Source organism: Psittacula echo (genome assembly GCF_963264785.1).
Source record: "Psittacula echo genome assembly, chromosome: 3".
Taxonomy (NCBI): domain Eukaryota; kingdom Metazoa; phylum Chordata; class Aves; order Psittaciformes; family Psittacidae; genus Psittacula; species Psittacula echo.
Genome location: NC_137736.1, coordinates 112,076,133 through 112,098,930, shown reverse-complemented (window position 1 = coordinate 112,098,930; position 22,798 = coordinate 112,076,133). Strand labels below are relative to the sequence as shown.

The 22,798-nt window shown below is 37.7% G+C and overlaps 1 protein-coding gene across 1 annotated transcript in view; it reads right to left on the bottom strand.

The window, feature by feature from the left end:
- GUCY1A2 (guanylate cyclase 1 soluble subunit alpha 2) overlaps positions 1–22,798 on the bottom strand; it is a gene marked incomplete at both ends in the record, with an annotated part of 146,158 nt that overhangs the window by 39,702 nt on the left and 83,658 nt on the right. The window contains one exon of the mRNA XM_080613839.1: positions 5,887–6,030. Within this exon, the coding sequence (XP_080469965.1) occupies positions 5,887–6,030 (144 nt within the window). The remainder of the gene's footprint in view (positions 1–5,886; positions 6,031–22,798) is intronic.

Sequence of the window (22,798 nt, the reverse complement as noted above, 5' to 3'; positions counted from 1 at the left end):
ATTATGTGTTAGACAGGATCACATTTACACAACAAATCTACATAATTGTAGTTAATTTCAGCAGCAGCTTCATGTAAAATGTTTACTTTTCTCCTGTGTATTCCCAACCCTGTATCACTTCACATCAGGGCACCTTCACGCACTATAAAAGTAAGCAGATAATCTTAAAGAACAACCTCTTGGGAAATCTCATTAGTCAAAACTAGGTATGCTCTGCCAGCACAGCCTTTTTAACAATAAACTGAAAAAGAAGCCTTTCTGTTTCTTTGAGATATATACTGCACATTAATTAGACAAGATTTGAAGCATGATAAAAAGTGATGCTGGCAATAATATCATGTGGGTTTTAGCACATCAAATGAGATCTACATGACCTTTATCTCTAAAGTTGAATGAGTTGAATGCTCTGGAGAATTCTTCTTACAGCATTATCTTTTGCTATTAAAATTAATGTACCTCCACTTTACATAAAAAAATGTAGTAAAATTGGAAGCATATCCTAAATTCAAGTAACACTCACTTAAATGTAGGAGGTAGTCTTAAATCAATATTTTCAAACTACAGTCATAGGGCAGTATGTATAATTATTTGTACAGAGCCTCAATCAAATGAGCACCTCTGGACTAAAGAGAGTTTCACTGAAAACATAGTCATAGAATCCTGGAATGCTTTGGGTTGGAAGGTACCTTAAAGCTCATCTAGTTCCAACCCCCTGCCACAGGCAGGGACACCTTCCACTAGACCAGGGTGCTCAAAACCCCATCCAACCTGGCCTTGAACAATGCCAGGGATGGAGCATTCACAACTTCCTCACGCAACATGTGCCAATGTCTCACCACCCTCACAGTAAAAAATTTCTTCCTTATATCTAACCTAAATCTCCCCTGTTTAAGTTTGAACCCATTACTCCTTGTCCTATTGCTACAGTCCCTGATGAAGAGTCCCTCTTCAGCATCCCTGTAGGTCCCTTCAGACACTGGAAGGCTGCTATATATATAAATGTACATAATATATATAAATGTACATCCAATTCTATTTGCACTGATAAGCCACAAGCCCTTCTTTTGTACTAAGGCCTTAGCTCATGCCAAAGTAATGGGATTTTGCCTCAAATAGAACTGAGTTTTAAAACATTCCTACAGAGACCCGAAGATTTCTCCATCACTCACAGAAGAATGATCAGCCCATTATCTGTTACAAATATTTCTTTTGAAAAGAGCAGACTGATGATAGAATTTGTGGAGGCTGCTATATCCTATAGCTCACTTTCTCTTTCTGCAAAACAATTTTTTCAGCACCTTGCAAATCACAGGCTATTCACACAAATATAAGGAGTGTAGTCTCGGTCTCCATTGTGTTTATGCTTTTCCGCTGCCTTTGGCTCTGCTGGAAGTGTCAAGTGCCTGAGTACATGTCAGCTGCAGACCATGGTGCTCCCAACAGCACACCGTGAGCTCTGACTCAGGGGTCAGGGGTATCACCTGGATATAAACCAGAGCTGCTTCATACACCTTGTTGCCATCCTGAGGTCCATCACTCTTCACTGGTCGCACAAGCATGGCTCTAAGGAGCAAATTTTTCATTAGGTGCACATGGTTGTACAAACAAGGTATTTTTGTGATTGCTAATGAACACTTTCAAATGATAACTCTGTACCCAGATAAAAATCTTAATTTGATCATCTGCAAATGCACTTGATAGGTGAAAATCTTACCCTAAATTCCCAGTTATGTGATATGGTATTTTTTAATTAGCTCATTTAAGTTTTTTTCCCGAGCTTTCTGAGTCACTAAGTGTCATTTAATAAGACATACATTGCTATCACAGGAATGAGCACATCAATAACTACAAAAAGTAAATAACTGCATTCTGGTGAATTTAGTCATGAGATGAGAACAAAATATATCCTAAATCCTATCCTAAATCTGAAGTAATTTAGAAAACACATATATTCCATAAACCATAATCATAAAGCTAGATACATCTAATTGAACAATCATCAAATACAAATCACTAAATTTCCTATTTGCAGTTAGGTTTCCCTAGAGCTGACGTCTGCAACCAGGAAAACTCAGATTCACTATGACATTGTCTAAAAAAATGTTCCCCCTACGTAATGAGCCTCTTAAACATGCATTGTATCAGTCACACGTCAAAAACCTAGGGAATAGCACTGAACTCGTGGTTTCCCTTGCTGACTTCAGAGAGCTTAAACAAGAGATATGCTTCTGGAAAAGAAATCATCTGCAAACACTAAGGAGAGTTTAGCATGTTTGCTTCGTAGTAGAAAACACAATCAGAAACAGAATAACTGCTGTAGCTATCAGCCTAATAAGAGAAATCAAACTTCAAATAACTGTGGTGTCATGTATTATATAAAATGGCTGATAATAATTTCTTCGTATTTAATCAGGGCTTATCAGCCAGTCTGGAAGAGAATGAGTAGAAGACAGAACCCATTTTTTCAGTCCTGAGATCAGAAAGTCCCTTATTTTCAGGAATTATGTTTTGAAAAATTGCCTCAGATTTACTGAAGTAATTGTCTTACTTTTCAAAATAGCTACTAGACTATCCTGAAGAATAAAGTTGGAATTTAGTCACAGCAGCTCATGAATGCTGTCAAAGATACCAAATCTTGGGCATGAGGAAAACTGCCCTCTGATTTCAAGTTCTTTTCAAATATTCAAATACTGATGCAGGGTTTTCAACACAAGAAAACAAAAGCTGTGTCAGCATTCTATATTCAACCTATTTGGCAAGGACTCAGGAAATATGACTTGTGCTTGTTTAACATGAATCACAGATAAGAATTAAGGTCAAAATATATTCAAAACACTGTGCTTGTTTTGTCATCCTATCAACAGGACCAGCCCAAAGTAACCATGTTATAGTACAATTTCATTGACTATTTAGAAGTCAGGCCACTTATAAATGTCTTACAGTCTACATTGTGCACTTTGCATCTAATGCTAATGAATATTTAAATATTTAATGGAAAGGCTCAATTGTAAAATGTGTTGCACAGTAAGTTCCTACTATTGGTCATGAGCTGAGTCCATACTAACTGTTATACATATATAGAGGTTCCTTAAACTTCAGGTAGTTTACAGAACCAAGTCCAACTCCTGACTTCATATAAGGCAACCCAAAAGTTAAATCACGTATCTAAGAGCATTGCCCAAACACTTAACACCAATCTGAACTGACACAGTTTGAGACATTATTATACACACCAAACATTTGTTAATGGGAATCTATGGCACAATGGGCATCTTCACATTTTTTTAAGTGAAAAGCTGGCAGCTAACAAAAATAGGGATCACTGAGATCTGAGGTAAAGTCATGCCACCTCAATTTAGAAATAATGCATATGTTTTGAACCACGACGATCATTGACATAACCACTAAGAAAAGCTATGCATTCTTTGCCATTTGTAGGAGGACTCATCTGACAAAGTGTAGAAGTTTATGCTGTAGACATCCACATTTAGGCTAAGTCCATAAACTTGCCTTACAGACAACTGATAAAACACATTTTTAGGGCATGATTCATCTCATCCTAGAGTAGACACCTAAACTAGGACGAATTGAAGTAGACTTCTCCAAAAGTCCTTATTTCAATTGTTTTACTGGGCAGACATACATGTGAGAGGAATACTAGACTTAATAGATTTTAAATCAAATCAAGATGCTGCTGTGAAAGACAAGCTTTTAAACACAATTTACCAGTCTAGGTACAAAAGTAACAACAGTCTATGATATCACCATCCCTTGCCCTGAAATCTATTGCACCTAAAATTGAAGACAGAACAATTAACACCCACTGAGGAGCTTCTCAGTACCTCTACTTTCAGCTTAAGTATGATGAACTGACGTTTTTCTTCTGAATTCTAAAAGAAGTTTATTAGTACTTTTGAAAATATTTGATTATTCTCAGCATTTTATTCTCTGCAGGCATTTTTCCTTTGAACTGTCCTGATAGTCTTTTTGTATAGGGTTTCTTATGCAGCCACTGAAATCAGGAGAAATTTTCTGAAAAGGTTACAGGTGGTAATGAAAACAGTCACAAACTGTGACTCTCAGAGTAAACCATACACCTTCAAAATTTCCCCATATTTGCAGCAATCACTCAAAAGAAAGTGAAAAGATGGAGAAGATCTGGAAGACAGCTCTTCCAGAATGTGACAGTGTAGCTTGAATGTATTAATCAGCTAGAGACACAGAAAAAATAGAGAAATCATCAAGCAATCTAGAAAATCTATGTAAATAGGATTAAATTAATACCAGCTTGAAAACACTATGCCTTCTTATCTTCAGATATTTGTCTTTTAATGCTTATTCTGTGTTTGATAAATGTCCACATGAAGCTTTAAAAAAAGTTTCTTCAAGATCCATAGTCTCAGACATTTTTCCGTAAGTTATTCTTTTGAATATGTGGACATTTTTTCAATAATCAATTAAGTATTTTATGTTGACATTAAAAATAATATCATCAGCAGCATTGATGTATAAAATAAAAATATTTCATCCAGAACTCAATATATTTGCATTTGAATATTTTGCTTCCATACTATACTTTATGGAATTTCTAGCTTGGTTGCCTTGCATCCACATTTTCCCTTCTGGGCAGCACAATTCATTTGGATTAAATATTTCTTAATTCATCATACATAAAGAATTCAAGGAATATAGTTCAAGATACGACCTAACTAATAGAAAGAGTTGGAATGCAGAATCTGATTGCTCAAGGAGCATCATAGTCACATCCCTGAATACATGTTTAAAAACTTTACCTTCTTTCTGTCTAGTTTTAAACCTTCAAAACAGTCTTTTAGTATTTGGAGAAAAAGAAAAAAAAAAAATCAGCAGCGTCCTCTTTTGTCAACAGACATGAGGAATATCAGTTTACAAAGTGCATTTCAACTATGGTGTAAATCATACGGGAAATCTGTCCAGCCTTCTCATCCATTCTCATACGGCTTTTGTTACAGGCTTTAGACAGTGCTGAATAATTGTTCCACATAATACCCACATTTTCTTTGAAAACAAAAGGGAAAAACAACTTAACCACAAATAGGAGTGAATACACTTAATGAAAACAATGTGTAAGCTAACTCTTGAAAAAGAAAGGCACATATATATCTCCATGGTTTTTCTTCTGTGATGAATCTCCATCTCTGACCTAAACAATACCAATTTCAAATACCAGAGGCTGCAAAGTTGATATAAGATTAAGAAAAGCAGAACACCAGTGGAACTTCAAAATGGCACAAAGGGACATGCTGTTTTCCACTTCCTGCTATATCCTATACCAGACTAGGAGAAGGAACTGGAGTAGCGTGGGAAGGAAGCACATTACAATTGAGAAAAAGCACCCAGTCTATACATTGTTCTTCTATACTGGTCAATAACTATTCAGAAAAGAGGCATGTGGTCCCTTAGAGCCACAAAACTCTGAGTGCCCCTACCCTAGTACTGAAGTTCAGTTCACTTCCAAACTGATTTCTCTATTGTCATTGTATACTGTATTTTGGCTTGTAGCACGGGACAGTCAAGGATCATGCAAATTTTCTTCTCCCACTAAACTGAATTGGAGGAAGAGCATCAGGAGTGCATTTAATACCCTCCAGCCACAAACAGGCATTCAACACATTTGACAAGGTGACAACTAGTCTGTGTGGTCTACTGGGCTTACTAAAGTAAGGCATATCTTACATGATTGTTGATGGGCACCAGTGAAATATATGTCCATAAAAAAGGACTGTGATATATTGATACAATTTTAAATTCTCCTAGCAGTAAACAAATTTCAACTGACAGAACATGACAGAATTAATCAGGTCTATGTACCTCTGACTACCTAAGAATAAAGAGCAAAGCTGTTACCTTAATAGGGCTCCCATCCGGAGTAAGAACCTCTTCTGAAAGCTCCATCATCTTCAGTGCCATGAGGGCAATGGCTTTAGCGTGACTAAGGCTTTTCTTATGGAGCCCTGCTGCAACACAGTACGCATCACCTATTGTTTCCACCTGCAGCAATCAGACAAATCAAATGTTCAAGTATGATAAAGAGAAGAAAACCCTATCATTACTTATCTGCAATCAAATATCATTGCTTAAAATGTGGGAGCAAAACATCCATAAAATAAGCAACTAGGCAATGGAGCATAATTACCTGAGTTTGCAAACAGGTGTAGTCAAAACCTGACATGTGATTGCATAGTGGTTCATCACCATTATAACCAAAGAAGATCATTACATCTAGAATAGTGTATGCCATCAGCTGAGAGATGACAACATTTTCCCATAGCAGTAATACAGAAAACTCTATTTTCCTAAATGAGAAACTGCTTACAGCTTTGACACCATCCTGGCTGATTTTGCTGTTGGGTAAGAATAGCACCATATGACTATAATTCATAATTATTGTTTGCTCTGCTCGAAAATTATATCAGGAAGAGAATTAGAAAAAGCAGAACATCACCATAAAAACCAGTGGAGAGTCTATGACTTCTCATTAGCAGGTAGGTTTTCTTTGTATAGGGATAATTTTCAAATAAATAGATGCTACTGCTACATACTTTTGACTGCACCTGTCTCTGTTATTTTCAAATAAGAATTGTGGCCTCTCTCTACTACGCAGGCTACCTGACTGAATTTCCTACCTTCAGGCATCAAGTTCAGTAGTATGATCCCTCTGGTCTTTTCAGACAGGCCTTATCTCTCTCTTATCCTTTATTTCCTTTTCCGTCAGGAGCAAGCGAAAGCAAAAGAAATTACAGAAGCCCACTGGATCCTGTTAAAGGCAACCTGAGAAATACTGAAGCCCTTAAGTTCTGCAGCTTTATTAGCAGCATTGTTTTGCACTCTGCTTGCCCACACAGTTGCAACATGCTCTGCACACAGTCTGTTAACACATGCCCAAGCAGACTCAGTCCTCACAGATTCATTTGGGTTTAGCTATGCAACTAATCTGGCTTTCACCCTGCCCACAGTGCTACAGGAATGCCAGTAAAGGCTTCAGCAAAGGCTTGCATGAGAAGAAAGCTTGCATGAGAAGAAAGCTTGCACTGAGGAAGGAGGAATAAATACAGCTTCTTCTTCTTTCTGCAGGGATTCTACTTATATTAGCAGATATAGGTCTTTTCAGAGTAATTTCCGGAACTGGAAATAGTATCCCAAAAACTAAGCATTACAGGTAAATGTACCCAGAGCATGAATCTAGAACAGCAATATGAGCAAGTACTTCCCATCATCAAACCTACAGAACCTGCTACAAGTCCATTGCCAAGTTTGGCACCTTATCCTTTCCTGCTGACGGTGCAGGAGGATATATATAAGAAGCTGAGGATTTCTCATGAGCTGAGAGCTGAGACAGCTGTTAGCACTCCCTCGTCACTTTTGGAAGCTCCTCACAGAAATCGTATATAGAAAAAAACATGTAGGAACAATCAATACTGCTGCCTGCCTCCAGTTTTATACATGGCATATCTCAGGATCTCTGGCCACAAGAAGTAGAGTTGCCAACTCCTGTAGTTTAGGAGGTTGTCTTTCCAAAGACAAGTGGATGGGCAAGTATATTGCAATGGCTGGTGAAAAATGTAGAACTAGGGAAGAAAATACACGGGCATAGTGAGAAAAATATCAGAAGTTAAAAAGACACTCTGTATGGCTAAGAAATTGTTGCTAAAAATATCTCTAAATCAGGAGGAATAATACTGGAAATCCATTGTCTTTCTTAAAAATTGTGGACAAATATAACCAGTTTGAATAGAAATAAAGCAGTTACTACAAAAAGTGCTGAATCTATGATGTGAAATACAAAAATTAAATACAAATGTTGAATAATTTAAATTCAGAATGACTTTTCCACTAGAGATAGTTGTATTACACCACTGTAAGCAAGTACAGATCTGGGACCATATCATGCTCCTGAAATGCTCATGCAAAAAAACTTATTTTCTTAGCTTATTCCCATTTCAAAATTTCCATAGCTGTGTAAACTAATTTAACAGCTAAATTGCATGCACTGAATGAGTTGCATGATTCAAGTTTCATTGTATGTATCACAGTATCACAGTATGTTAGAGATTGGAAGGGACCTCAAAAGATCATCTAGTCCAATCCCCCTGCCAGAGCAGGAACACCTAGATAAGGTTACACAGGAATGTGTCCAGGCGGGTTTTGAATGTCTCCAGAGAAGGAGACTCCACAACCTCCCTGGGCAGCCTGTTCCAGTGTTCTGTCACCCTCACTGAGAAGAAGTTTCTTCTCAAGTTTAAGAGGAACCTCTTGTGTTCCAGTTTGTACCCATTACCCCATGTATCTGTGTACTGCCAGAAAAATTGGACCTAAGCTGCCTCATGACATTAAAGTGCTTGTCCCTATGAAGTTCCTTTAGCACTAATACTGGACAACCAGGAGAATGGTTAGGACTGTTGCAACCAACCTGGTAGCTGAAACTGGATGTGATGACAGCTGATAAGGCTGTCTAATGATATATTATTCTGTGGCCCTGTTTTCAGTCATTACTAAGAATTTTCCCAACTAAGCATTTAAGCTGAAATTTCCATGCTGACTATCTATCAGACTTTAACCTTGGTTCAGTCCTCCTTTAAAATTAGATTTGACAAATTTTCCAATTTTTTCCACAACTACTTTTTGGGGTCTCTCTCCTCACCCTTCTTATAAGCCCATTTTATATATTGAAAGGCCACAATAAGGTCTTCCTGGAGCCTTCTCTTCTCCAGGTTTAACAATCCCAACCCTTAGCTTTCCCTCATAGAAGAGGTGCTCCATCCTGCTGATCAGTGCTGTGGGTCTCCTGTGGATCTACTCTTTCAGGTCCATGTCTTTTCTGCACTTCAGACCCAAGAGCTGGAAGCATCACTCCAAGTGGAGTCCTACCAGAGCAGAGTAGAGGGGGAGAATCACCTCCCTTAACCTGCTGGCCATATTTCTTTTTATGCAGTCCAGAATATGGCTGGCTTTCTGGGCTGCACGTGCACATTGCCAGCTCATGTCTAATTTTTTTATCTACCAATATCCACAGGTCCTTCTCTGCAGGGCTGCTCTCAACCCATTCATACCCGAATCTATATTAATTTTGGGATTACACTAACTGGGGTGCAGGACCTTGCACTCGGCCTTGTTGAACTTCATGAGGTTATATTAGGACATTAAAACAGAAACAGCAACGAGAGCAATATAGATTTTCATTGCATTTTAGAATTTCAGGCTGGGCCTGTCAAGTGAGTCAGATGTGCATGAGAAAGAAAGGGATTTCTCACGTCTTGGCTTAGGATCAAGAGTTGGACCACAAAAAAACAACACTGCTGATAGTTCATGCCCAGCTATCTTCTGGGTAGATCCTGGAATCCCTCTGCACACCGGAGAGCAACTTACTCTATAAATATTCAAGTAAATGTCAACAGAATTAAGAGAAAAAGAACATACTAACCAAGGTGGTTAAAAATAGCAACAGTCAGATCTGTTTGATGCTCTTCAAGATGATGATAGGCAGTAATGAAACTCGAGAGGAAATCTCTACCATGTGATAAACTAAATTCTGAGGGTTTGACATTGCAATGTGACTATTATAGTGCATTATTTATAATATATTTGATTTTTATATCCTTCCTAGATACATATGCAGGAAAATATATTTTGCACTAAGGTTGGAAAACATTATCCTGCTTCTTTTTAAAAATATATATTGTTTTGAATATTTCAGCCATTTTTGTATATGATTGACAGTTTAAACTTTATTAAGATTTAGTACATTTTTGTTCTAGTTAAATTATCGTTTCTTACTGCTCTTAATATTTCTAGCCACTCACTGATAGCCTGACATATTCTTACCTACTTTTCATCCCCTTTTGCTGATTTATCGTGTCCAGGTTCACTGGAGCTTTCATTAACTGGGAATTAATACATGCACTGTTGAACAGAAGTGAGGATGAACTTAGATTTTAAAATTAGAATAATCTATTGAAAAACATAGGATATAAGCTTTATTCTTCATTAACAAACAAGTCAGGAAACACTGCAGCTACTTACACTGCTATTAGAAAGGCCTTCTCTAAAGCCTTCTATAAACCCAGCTAAAGCCATTGGAAATGCCCAAAAGATTTTCAGTTAGGTCCTCAACAAATTGAATAGTTGTGTGTACTCTACAAATCAGAAAAAGCTTCTTGGTAGATATCCTGATGCTGCTGAATACTGTAAAGTGACAGTGCTTAAGACTTGCAGCAGGAAGCAAACAAAAATATCTTCTACTTTTGGGAAGTCATTTCCTACATATGCAGCTTCTGTTAGTCCTCAGTAGATACTATATGTCTCTTTTAGACATGAACAGTACTTATTATAGAATTTTAAATCTAAAGTTATTGTATTATAGACACATTCTTATTTATACCAATTTTAGGTGGAATATGATTTTCAGATGAATCTGTGTCCTGGGTTCAGCAGCAGCAGTCAGTTTTTCTCCTTCTTAGTAGCTGGTGCAGCACTGTGTTTTTGACTTTCAGCCTGGGGATAATACTGATAAAGCTGATGTTTTCAGTCGCTGGTCACAATGTTTATTCTGACCAAGGACTTTGTGAGTCTCATGCTCTGCCAGGGAGGAGGAGAAGCTGGGAAGAAGCAGGGACAGGACACCTGACCCAAACTAGCCAAAGAGGTATTCCATACCACAGCACGTCATGCCAGGGGATGTAACTGGGAGTTACCCAGAAGGGCACGTCCTCTTTTCGGTCGGGCTCATTTCCGGCGAGCGGTATCGTATTCTCTTCCCTTGTTATTTCTCTTATCATTGTTGTTGTTGGTGGCAGCAGTAGTGATTTGTGTTATACCTTAGTTACTGGACTGTTTTTATCTCAACCCGTGGGAGTTACATTCTTTCGATTCTCCTCCCCATCCCTCTGGGGGGGTGAGGGGGGAAGTAGACTGCGTGGTTCTAATTTATGGACTGGGCTTAAACCACGACAATCTGGTAGTCAGAATGCAATTTCTCCATTTCCAACGTGTCTAGAGAACAGAGGTTAATAAACTTTCCCCGGGCCTCTCCAACAGGTCTCTTCTAATTACCAGTAGCTAAACTTTGTGTTGTGCTATGTTACTTAACTGAGAAACTGGAAGTTGTAGCTCAATGATGTTATCCTGGTACAAAGTCAGGGTGTTGATTCAGTGACAGTTTAGAAGAGAAAATGTGGTGTATCAAAATAATATCACTGCTTCTTTACTCTTCCTTGTGAATGCATGAATATGCACCAGTCATTATGTATATGAACCTCTAGAAGCAATGAAGGAACTGAAGTGTCACACTTCATTTCTCAGGGTTGCACACATATGGGAAAGCACCAATTTGTAAGTGAAACCTGCAATGGCAAATTTAAAGATTTTTGTCGAAAAAGTTCAGGAATCCTAGAAGTCTCAGGAATCTTGCTAGCACCTTTTTCAAAGCACAGCTTGGAAATAAACATAAAAAAATGTAACCATGGGGGTCACTCTTGTGGCAATTCTAATCTGAAATTCTTACAGCAATAAGAAACATTACATCCACTGAAAGAAGTAGCTGGAGGGAGAACTGGCTCTAGTTTTAGCCCTGTCTCATTCAGCAGGGTTCCTGTAAAAGCCTGATACATAATTTGTGTTATAACTGTTACAGTGGAATACTCATTAGTATTACTTTTTTTTCCTTTTTTTTTCCACGTAAGAGCCATAAATGTGTTTATGGGTTGTTCCTTTTTTAACGGGTTAAATTATATTCATCTCAAGAAGGCTTCTTTGCTTATGATCAAAACTAAATACGTAAAAAAAAACTCCAAAGGGTCTAAAAATTTGAAAATTTATATCTTCCTTCAGGTAGAAAATCCACCCTTAACAGCAAGTGCCTTGTGGATCGTTCCCCTTCCTCTGAAGGCTACTTGTGTACTCTTGTTCCGATCCCCAAAATACTCATGGCAGTGCATAGGTGTTTATTATCTTACTCCTAAAGATTATAATATTTAGTAGCTATTCACCCTAAAATGCTTTATGCCACTGTCTCTATGGACTATTAAATGCTTTTTTGTAAAATAAATAAAATAGAAATAAAAAATTGTATTGTTTTCACTATAGAAATAAACACCATTAGGATATTGTCATCCGTAAAACAGAGCCCTTAATACAGGTTGCACTAGTGATTTTAGTTTGAGTTGGCTGTCCCATTGAGATAAAATTAACTGCTAATGGAGCCCTTCTCAAGCCAAATCCATTCAAGTGACATTCATCCTTCAGCACCTGCTTGATATATATATATATATATATATATTTAAAGACCAGATTTTTCTTTGTTTTTTTCCTCACAAGGCACAGGGAAAAAAAATTACAGTGCAATTCTGGATGAAGAACTACAGGACAGTTCTGTGTACCTTGATATTATACAAGTGAATACAAGATTACTCTAGAAAGTAAATACATAAGTATTACATAACCATCCTTTGCTCAAGGATGCTTTTCCTTTAGAAAAGAAAACTTTTCAGTGGTACATGTATGAGGAAAGACATTATGCTATCCAAAGTTTATTTGGTTTATTGTATTAGCATGTATAGATTACCTATATCACATATACAGACTTCACATAGAATAACTAAACCCAGCTATTCTTCAGCCATGCCTTGATTCCTTATCCTTCTTTTATAGAGCAACAGATATTTCTTCAAATTCAGTTGATTTTTGACATGCATCAAATCCTGCTTGTGGTCTCAAATGTTTCTGTTATTATAATCACCAGAAATATTTACTTCTGCTGAGGTAAGTAATGGTTCATAATCATTGTAATTTGAATTTGGCAGGAAAACTTGGAGTATTAAACTGTTTCTTCATGCTCCACACCCTGTTTACAGCCACAGTATATAAAGTGTATATGCTACATTTAGCTGAAGAGAAGCTTATTACTAGACTGCTTCTTATCACTTCTGAGGAATCTGCCAATAGCCTGAAACTCTGCTAGTGCTGGGAGATAGTCTCTAAAATTTAATTTTATAGAACTGAAATAATAACAAACAGCAGTTGCAATGATACGAATTTCCTCTTAAAAAGCTTGAGACTGATAAAAAAATAGAAATAAGCAGTAAGAAAAAGAGCTTAGCTATCACACTTCAGTGGTCTTCTTCCTTACTTAACTTTTCCCATTGAGAAAACTATATTTCTGGTTTGGGTGTGGGTTTTTTTCCCCACAAAGAGCATTATTCTCCATCTTAAAATACCTGCCTCTCCTTTCACCTGTTGCCAATGCATGTTGCCCCTTTCCTCCACAAATACAGACACTGTTCTAGGTGCATGCAATCTGTACTGATTGGTTAGCACCTTTCAAAATACAGTATGCAAGAAAACTATCTAGAATTCAACTGAGTAACTATGTCTCCCTTTTCCAACAAAATCTATGCTTCTTTTCCTGATAATAACATTATTTGCATTCTGATCAAGCCTGCAGTTGATACCACAGTGGGTGGGACAGTCTGTTTGCCATCCTAAGGGACATAAACAGGTGGGATGAATTGGCCAGCAGGAAACCTAAGAAATTCAACAGGGATATGTGCAAAATTCTGCACCTGGGAAGGAATTTCCCTGGAACTGATACAGCCTGGGGCCAACTTCTGAGGAGCAGCTCTGTGGGAAAGACCCTGGGGGTTCTGGTGGGCACTTGGGCCAGCAGCACATCCTGGGAGCAAAGATGGCCAACGATAGCCTGGGCTATCAGAACAGAGACTGGAGAAAGTGGCTTTTCATTCATTAGACACATTCGTTAGACAACACCTAGATATTGCATCCAGTTTAGGGCCTCTCAGTACAAGACAGAGATAAGATAAACTGGATCCAGCTCCGTGGAGGACCATAAAGATGGTGGGAGCTGAAGCACCTGCTCTGTGACAAGAGGCTGGGGGAGCAGGGCTTGTTCAGCCTCTGGACAAGCAGAGACAGCTTCAGTGGAACCTAAGAGCAGCTCCGGTGACTGTGAGAGGTCTTTGAGATGACAAGGTGGGCTCTTAATCCATAATCCTTATGGGTTAGGAAAGAGGGAAGCCTATGAAACTTATTGGCCATAAGGTCTCACTCAGATAAAAAGAACTTTCCAAGTTTTTAAAGAATAATCAAACATTTCTGCAGACAGCAAGGATTTTAATAGATGCTTCAGCAAATACAGTGATAAAGAACATAATCCTTGTATTTTAGGGCATAAATCTCAAAATGACAATGCTAGAACAAAGTCTGCCACATGTACCTGACATTTCATAAGTAGCTCATGGGGCTTTTTGTATTTCTTCAAGTATCCATGCTCAATAATGTCAAACACAGACCATTATGATGCACTAGCCACGGCAGTTTTTGCTGTAATCCAAATGTTAACTATTTGCTACACCCTGTCTCTCAATATACCTATTAGCTATACTGATATCTTTCTTTCTTTGTATTTTATTATAGATAACTTTACTGCTCAGTTGAGTTACAGAGTTGCATTGTTTGGGGCTGCAACACTAGTTTCCCTGGTGATCATCTAGCAGATTAGTATCTGCCAGAATGTCAGCCTTTCTTTATTGTTCTCCAGTGATCATCAGTAAAATTACCACGTCAGTTTCCTGGGTTGATGAAATACTGTTAATATTTCTCTTCTTAGCTAAAAGTGAATAAAATCAGCAGTAATGTTAAGGACCCTTGAATACTCCATTGCGTCTTACAGTCAATCCCGCATGTTATTGATTGTTTCAATGGAAGGGAGTAATACATAGTTTTTTGGACCACAATCATCATATCCATTTGCAAAAGTCATGGAAAGTCAAGCTTTGAATAAATCAGTAAAGTATTCTGAGGAACCCTACTGAAAGACAGCACAATACTCATGTTCTGTGGTGATGGGAGTTATTCTAGTGCCAATATAACAAAAAGCAATGAAATCAGGAAAGAAATAACTTGGGTTGATGCTGATTGTATGAGAGAAATTAAAATGCAGTGAAACTTTATTTTACTCAATCGAAATGCACTCTGCATCAAAAAACATAACATGGCATAAAACTATGTAATGTGATTAAATAACTAAAACTAAAGCATGTGAGAACTAGATGGCACAAGCAGGAAAGAAGAAATATTTCAACCGCATAGGCTGCAGGTTAATAAGATGTAGACTACATGGGTGAGATTCAGCTCACCTAACCAGAGATATCTCCAATATAGTAATCCAAATATGAATTATTCACTCTCAATTCTTTCCATAATCCATGGAATGAAATGAACTCTAGCAGTCATCTGACCTATGCTAAGCATCTCCTTCAGGAAAAGATGAATCTCAGACTAAAAATGATTCACACTTACCCTATAAAACCATACTTACCTCTGCTGACTGTGAGAATAGTTTGGATGACTACTTCTGTGTTATAAATAGCATTGTTTCACCTCTGTCCCAGAACAGCAGAAGAGAAAGAATGAACAAGACCATGTGAAGAGACATGAGGCAGACTGAATATGGAAGTTCACTGAGGCAGGTAAATTTTAGAAGTAGGACAGTGCAACTTCTGGGAAACCAAACAGTCCTTCTGGAAAATTGATTTTTAGATGGACCGATGAGCCTTTCTACACTCCATAAGACAGTTTCCTTTCCACTCTTAGAGATTAATCCAGGCTCAGAACAGCATTTATTGGAGAATATGAAGTTTACGTGATTCTTATGATTACATTAACAAGAAAATCAATGACTTCTAGCTTATTAATTTTGCTTTGAAGACCTGGAAATAGTTTCTTAAGCAACAAAGTCAGGGTATGTCCCTGGCTGTCTCTTGGAACAAAGTGCCATACATACTAGTCAACCTGGACTTAGAGAGCATATCTTAGCTTCTTGTACACCTAGGCTGCATTTCCATGGAGCATATGAATATTTAAGGAGGAGGTTTCTTAAGTCCCATTTCTCATCCCAGAATGAAGCCAGGATTCAGGATGGGAATGCACCTGGAACTGGAAGCCACAGACTGGGAAAGCTTAGTCTGTGAAACTCTCAGAAGACTCCAAGTGAGCTGTTACCATTTTATGCATGGCAGACCCTGTGATTTTGGAAGTGCACTACAGAGTGTATGTTCCTGCTCACATTAAGTAACCCCATACAAAAAAAAAAGATTGAACGAGTGTGTTGACTGCTAGTGCTAAGATACTGTTTGTCAGCACAACAGCAGGATTCTGTTTAGCTCAAAAAATCCTGTATCTTGGCATGCATATTTTGGCATGCAGGTCAGGGATGTTATTAATCACTAAGAGGAGGCAGGGCAGACATGAACTATTTTGGGCAGCTTATGTTAGAAAGACTTGAACAAGTCACATAACCTAAAACACAGATCCTAAGGAGATAAATGTCAAAGAAACATGCTGGATAGAAACTAGGTAAATTATTCCACTGAGAGATTAAGTGTGTGTGTCCTTTCTCTGGAGGTAGCAGCTACAGTTCAGAAAGGCCTCCTCTGAGCACAGCCTAAGTATACTTGATCCTGGGGTAACTTCCAGATCTACATTTGTCTATGTAACAAAGAGCGAATACTGACTTCTTTCAAACTAATAAACATCTGGTTTTGTGTTGGTTTTGTTTTTTTTTTTTTGGGGGGGGGGTTATGTTGTATGAATAGAAATTGAAGCTTACTTCTGTTTGCATTTTGAAGTATTCTGTATGTTTTTCCACTGCACAGATTTGGCAGAAAAGCTTTGAAATAGTTGAATTGTGCAACACTTTAAAGCTTAACAACATCTGTCAGATTAAATTACTTACATTTTTTTCTGAAATTAATTCTCTTTGGATACAATATTAATTACAGATTCCAAAAATCTCTGGGATACCTTAAAAAACCTCCTGGTTTTTAAAGGTTTTAAAAGTTTTCAAGATATGATTTGAGAATAAGACTATCTTCAAATGGATCAAAAAATCTCCTTCCATTTCTACCTCACTATTTGATTCTCTTAGGTTCTGTGTCTCAGCATTTCAAAATTAACTCCTAAGCAGTGAAATCATAAGCCTGAGTTTCAAGGTAACTCTGCAATGCTTTTATGACACTGCATTCTGCTTTTGGAAATAGTCTAGTGTATGGAAAATCCCTCCCATTTGAGCAGGAATGGATTCTGAGTGTCCACCTATGAAGTTCAGAAACCTGTTTATCTGGTAAAGCTATTTTTTTTTCAGAAGGAATGTCTTACTATAAACCTCAGCCCGTTTCCCAAGAGCCTTATTATGCAGCAATTGCTCTCACTAGGCCTCAGGGCATTTTATTTTTAGTGAGTTTAATGATGCTATATGCTGGCAAATTCAGGAAGACCTGTATTCAAACTCTTTCTGTAGCACCTATTTAGTCCTAAGCACAAACCTTTGAGTATCCAGTATATGGAGGAACTCATTCGTGTATGCTGTAATAATGTCAATGCTTTTCCCTTTATGAAAGGAAAAGAGACAAACAGTACTTGCTGTGGAGAATTATTACCTAGTATTTTAAAAGGGGTTTTTACTAATTAAAATAGAGACATGTTAGAAAACTTACAGTTCACATGATGTCAACATCAGGTTTTTTTCCACTCATGGAATACAAAAGTCACAGTGCACAAATGACTTCTCTGTGCTGTAAGGAGGTATGAAATTGGAAAAATCACACCAAATATGGCTGATGAACAGAAAATGTCCTGACTGGCATTCTTCCTTATGTGAGGTAGTTGCAAAGCCAAGTAAAGAACTGTTTAACAAAATAAGCAAATATTAAAACAAATATGCATAACTTAAGACACACGTTTCAGTTTAATGTGACTGCCTTTCTCCAGATGTAAGATTTGTCTTAATTTGATACAGGCATCCTCGTTATTAAAAGAACTACTGAACAACATCTTCCTCAAGGTTATGTAAGTTTTAATATATCTGTCTTGAAATTCATACATTGGCTATTTTCTCTTAACTTACCTAAGTGTCCTCCATATTTATTTATATCATATAAGAAATTAAGTTACAGTCATGAATGCTATTTGAATGACTGAATGACTGAATGACTGAATGAATGACTGACTGACTGAATGAATGAATGAATGAATGAATGAAAGAAAACGCTGCATCTTGTCATGCTCAGGTATATGAAGGACAGCCATATGCTGCCACAGTTGTGCTAGATCTGACGCAGTACTGAACTGTTTAGACAGAAATACCTTAGGCTGATGGAAAGTAAGATCAATTTTCTCTAGTCCCTTAGAGATACTAAAATTTAGAATGTACAAAAGTTGATCCAAGAAAACAAAGGATTTAAGTATTATTGGTGGGTTTTACAAAACATAGCATCAGGGAGACGTGTGTACTGCAATAGGGCATGCTCTTAGCCATTGTTCCCATATAGCCGCTGTGTCTGGCCTTGCTCCTCAATATGCAGCGGGAAGCCCCAGAGGAGGATCCCCGTCATGGTCCTGTTCAAATACAAAGTCAAATTATAGCCAAGGTTCATTCACACATAATTGAGGACTTGGGAACAACTCCCAGGACCTGCAAGCTGGAAATAGGTTCTAGGTCTCCCAGGAAGATTGAGGGAAATGGAGAGAGATGCTTTAAACAAATGTGTGCTCTTCAGGTAAGAGAAAAGTGGAAGGAGAGAGACAAAAGAGAAAGAGAGAAAGAAATAGATACAAGCATAGTATTCCTGAGGAAGAAAATATATACAGTAGCAGAAGTCCTATACTCTTTAGAGGATTCTTGAGTGATGAGTTGCCTCAAGCAGGGGAACACGCACAGATGTTTTAGTGCTTTGTGCAGGTCTGTATGCTTATAAAGAAAAGAATAACTCTTCTGGAGCCTGTGCGTCTGTTGACTGCATTTGCACATCTCACTAAAGGGAAAAAGTGTAAATCCTCCACAAGGCTGCAGAAAAATGAATGCTTAAAGTAATGGGAAGTCTTAAAATATCCTGGGGCTCTTGGGTGGTGATACAGCAGATATGCAGGGCAAATCCGAGGAATCTTTTGTGGGTTTTGTTTGTTTGGCTGGACTTTATTCCTTTAGCTTAACCCAAAAATACTTCTGAGTTCCCCCAAAAGATAGGTGCCGCAGCTTTCCCCTAACTTTATACTCGAGTGCAACACACCTGCGTGCCAGCAAGTCCATGCACAGCCAGAGAGGTTAAGGAGAAAGTCAGTATTATAGCCTGCTCAGAGAAAGAAAAGGAGGAAGGTTCAGGAGCCCTCTATGGTGGGACTTCAAAAGAACAGCATGCTGAAGGCCAGTTTTACCAGGCTGGTGGCACCAGGGAGAAAGCAAGCTTCTATTACCCATTTTGTTCTCTTACACATTCAAAACCCACTGACTTTAAATTAACAGGAAGAAACAACACCTAGTACACTAGTAGTCCCTAAAACACCTGTTCATCTTAAATCAGGTATATTATGTCATTTTATGTGTATCATATTGCTCATATAAGAGTACCAGAATTGTTTACATATTTTAATTGCATTTCATAACAACCTTCATAATAATCTTACAGATGCCTAAGCTGAAGCTAAAAGAATTTGAAAGCTTCTCAAAATGTTTAAGTAGCTGCACTGAACTTAAAAGGTTAAAACTGCAAAAGTGATGGAAAGAAGACAAAAATAGTGGCGATAGATTTTACATGAAAACTTGAAGACTGTGTTTCTTAACTGATAAAACATACAGCCTGGAAAACCTCAGAATAGCCTGAAGCTCATGACTCCTCTAATTGCAGTAATCTTTAGTCATTATAGCACTGATAGTAAGCTTAAGAACATATACATGAATATGTACAAATATCAGTTCTCCAGGAGGAATAGTCATAGCACTGAGAAAGTACTGGTATTTTCTGTAGAATGATACTGATTTCTGAAACCTAAACTACCAGTATAAAAATGTAAAGTAGTATTTTTAGAAAATGTGAATTTAAAATTAGGTTCCTAAAAACACTATATCACAAGCTCAGTATAAACAGTGTTTTTCAGAACTGGTGAGTATCAGCCTCCAGTGATTACAGAGCAGTCCAGACTTCCCACCTTTTTTTAGTCTCAGGTTTCTAAAACAAGCAAAAAATAAGGCTGTAGCCAGAGTTAGGTGTATAAAATCAGAAAAAGAGGATCCGACAGGCTAGCTGTATCATTCATGAAAAATAAAATATCATTCCGTGTAAAGTAAGTGAAATAATGTTGCCAGCAATAATAGCCAAAGAGAACTCCAAGGAAGCTGGTAAAGGACTTCAAAGCATTTGTGTGGCACCACTCAGGGAGTATCAATTTAGTCATATAATGAAACCAAAAGAAAGAAAGAAGAAATTCATGTAACAAGTTTGTGAATTATAACCATAAAATTAACCTGTAGAATTATGTTGTCTTATTCAATAAATATTCAATAAACTTTCAATTAAAATTTTGACAACAAAGATGTACGGCAAAGACATTTTGGCAGTTCATTAACAAAAACATTTAGGACTCCCTGCTTAGACATGGAAAGTGGAACTCAGCACTTCACAGAAAGTGAAGTTTATTGTTATGAGAAAATGTGCAAATGTCTTCAAGGACAAATGCTGCTCTGTCCAGAGAAAGGACAAAGAAACTAACGCCTACACAAGCGAGCCTGATTCTGCCCTATTTGGCTTGACTTTAATCAGCCAGCATACATAGTCACCCAGCCAGTGCATCCATGGCCAAAAGAACATCTGCCAAAAAAAGTACATGCTGCCTTTACTCCATGCAGTAGCGAAAGGGTGATGGAAAGAAACTGGGTTGTGTCAGAAAGGAAAGTGAGGGGGAAAGAGCTAACAAAGCAGGCCTACACAGGCAAAAAGATTCAACAAGAAAAAATACTTAAAATGATTCTATGTCAAAGACATATTACTTGGAAGGAGAAACAGAAGCTGCAGGAATTTTAAGCAGGGAAGATTTCAATCTGCACGGTTAAGTTTTAAGTGCTAGCAGCCATGGCTGCAGCATGTCTAAATAGCTTATTTGATAAAGAGATGGTTTAGCTGAAGCATCGTTTTCCAGCACTTGGCTCACAAACAGGAACTCACATACACAGAAAAACAGGTCCAAACAAAGACATAAATAATCGGGCCAAACAGTATTTATTTGATGCAAAACAATTGCTTTCAAAATTTACTGACCTCTCTCCCCCATTACTTCTGCTCCTGGAATCCATGTTTCTATTTGCATGTCCGCAGACACTAGCTTACCAAGCATGGCCCCTGCATTACTCTGATTTGCACTCCCTGCTAAACAGAATCTTTTCTCCCATTCCCCAGTTCCAAGCCAAATATAATTAACTCAGATAGTCAGCAGCACCAGTTTCCAAATGCACTGCCAGGTCTCATTTCTCTCACATCCTCTCCGTGCTGTGATTACCCCAAGATGTCTCTCTTGATCTTTCATCAAGGCTATATGTAAGCAAATTTTTTCCAAAGTTTCATTTTCCAAAACACAGATTCTTACAAATCGCTCACACTGTCACCAGGCTTATATCATCATGCATATGATTTATGGCAACGTTCTACCTCAGCCTGGACAAATATAATGTGTCATCTTTGATATCTGTTCAAAATGCTGCTGTGAAGTTCATTTTCTGAGCCCATTATCTCTATGTATCGTTCTTACCTATGCATTCATCTGTTGGGCATCCTTTCCCTACCTCATCAGTTATATCTACTTACTTTCCTTTCCAAGAATTTTCAAAGTCTAATTCATTCCCCTTCAGCCTTTCAAGAATTTCTTATTCTGTATCCAACAGCTCATTATGTTTGCCCTCTATGTCTGACTTGTTAAATGCAAGGATCTTTGTTCTTCTTTCTGTGCCGTACTTCTCTGTAAACATCCCTGAATGAATAGTATGAGACAATTGAAAATACATCCATTGTCTGAGTCCAAGATTAGAAGCACTGAGGTTCTGAATTCAAAATGCTGTTAACAGTAAAGCTGGGTGAATAATTTACAGCATGGAATTTATTCAATGAATTTTGCTTAATTTTCTGTTTACAAAATAGTGAATTTTGTATTCAGAAGTACTCGTCAAACAATCTTTGCAAATTATCCTTGCTGTGTAGCTTAAAACCAAGAAAATTTGAAAATTAATCTGTTTTGATGTGTATATAGATCACATGATGAATTTCTGTAGCCTGGTTACAGGAGTATATCTTAGAGGCAGGCTGTGGGTACAAATCCTGGTGATTACATATCTAAAATTCACTGCCTGACAATATTCTAAAATTATAGTTGTGGTGGTGGTGATCATTCCTACCAATACACTTGGCTTCCAGAATACCATATGAAACAAATGAAAAAGATATAAACACACAAGCTATTTTTGTTTTAAAAGTGCAAATGCTTTTTCAAAAGAATTGTCATTTTATTTTAAGTCTGATTCTCTAAGGAAAAGAAAAAGGGTTCATCGCCTGAGTTTTGTCTTTCTGTAATGTTCAACTGAGTCATTTTAACTCAACCCCACAGCAGCTTTTTTAGACTTCTGGCTAAAAAAAAATTACAAAAAAGATATCTGGGGAGAGAAAAAAAGGTACATAAGCTTCAAAATAGCCAGAGTACACACTGCCTTGCTCACAGGTGGGCTGTGGGGGGAAGCAGGGGATGTATAGGGAGGCTGAGGAGACATGGGGGAGTAGAGAGATGGAGGAAAACCCAGTATAAAAGGATCTGGGAAATAACTGGCTATATTAAGGTAGTAACAGTGGGGGAAAGGTGTTAGAGGTGTAAGAAATCCTTCCATACAAAATTAGGTTTTGTTTATTCCTCTGATGATAGAATTACATGGGGG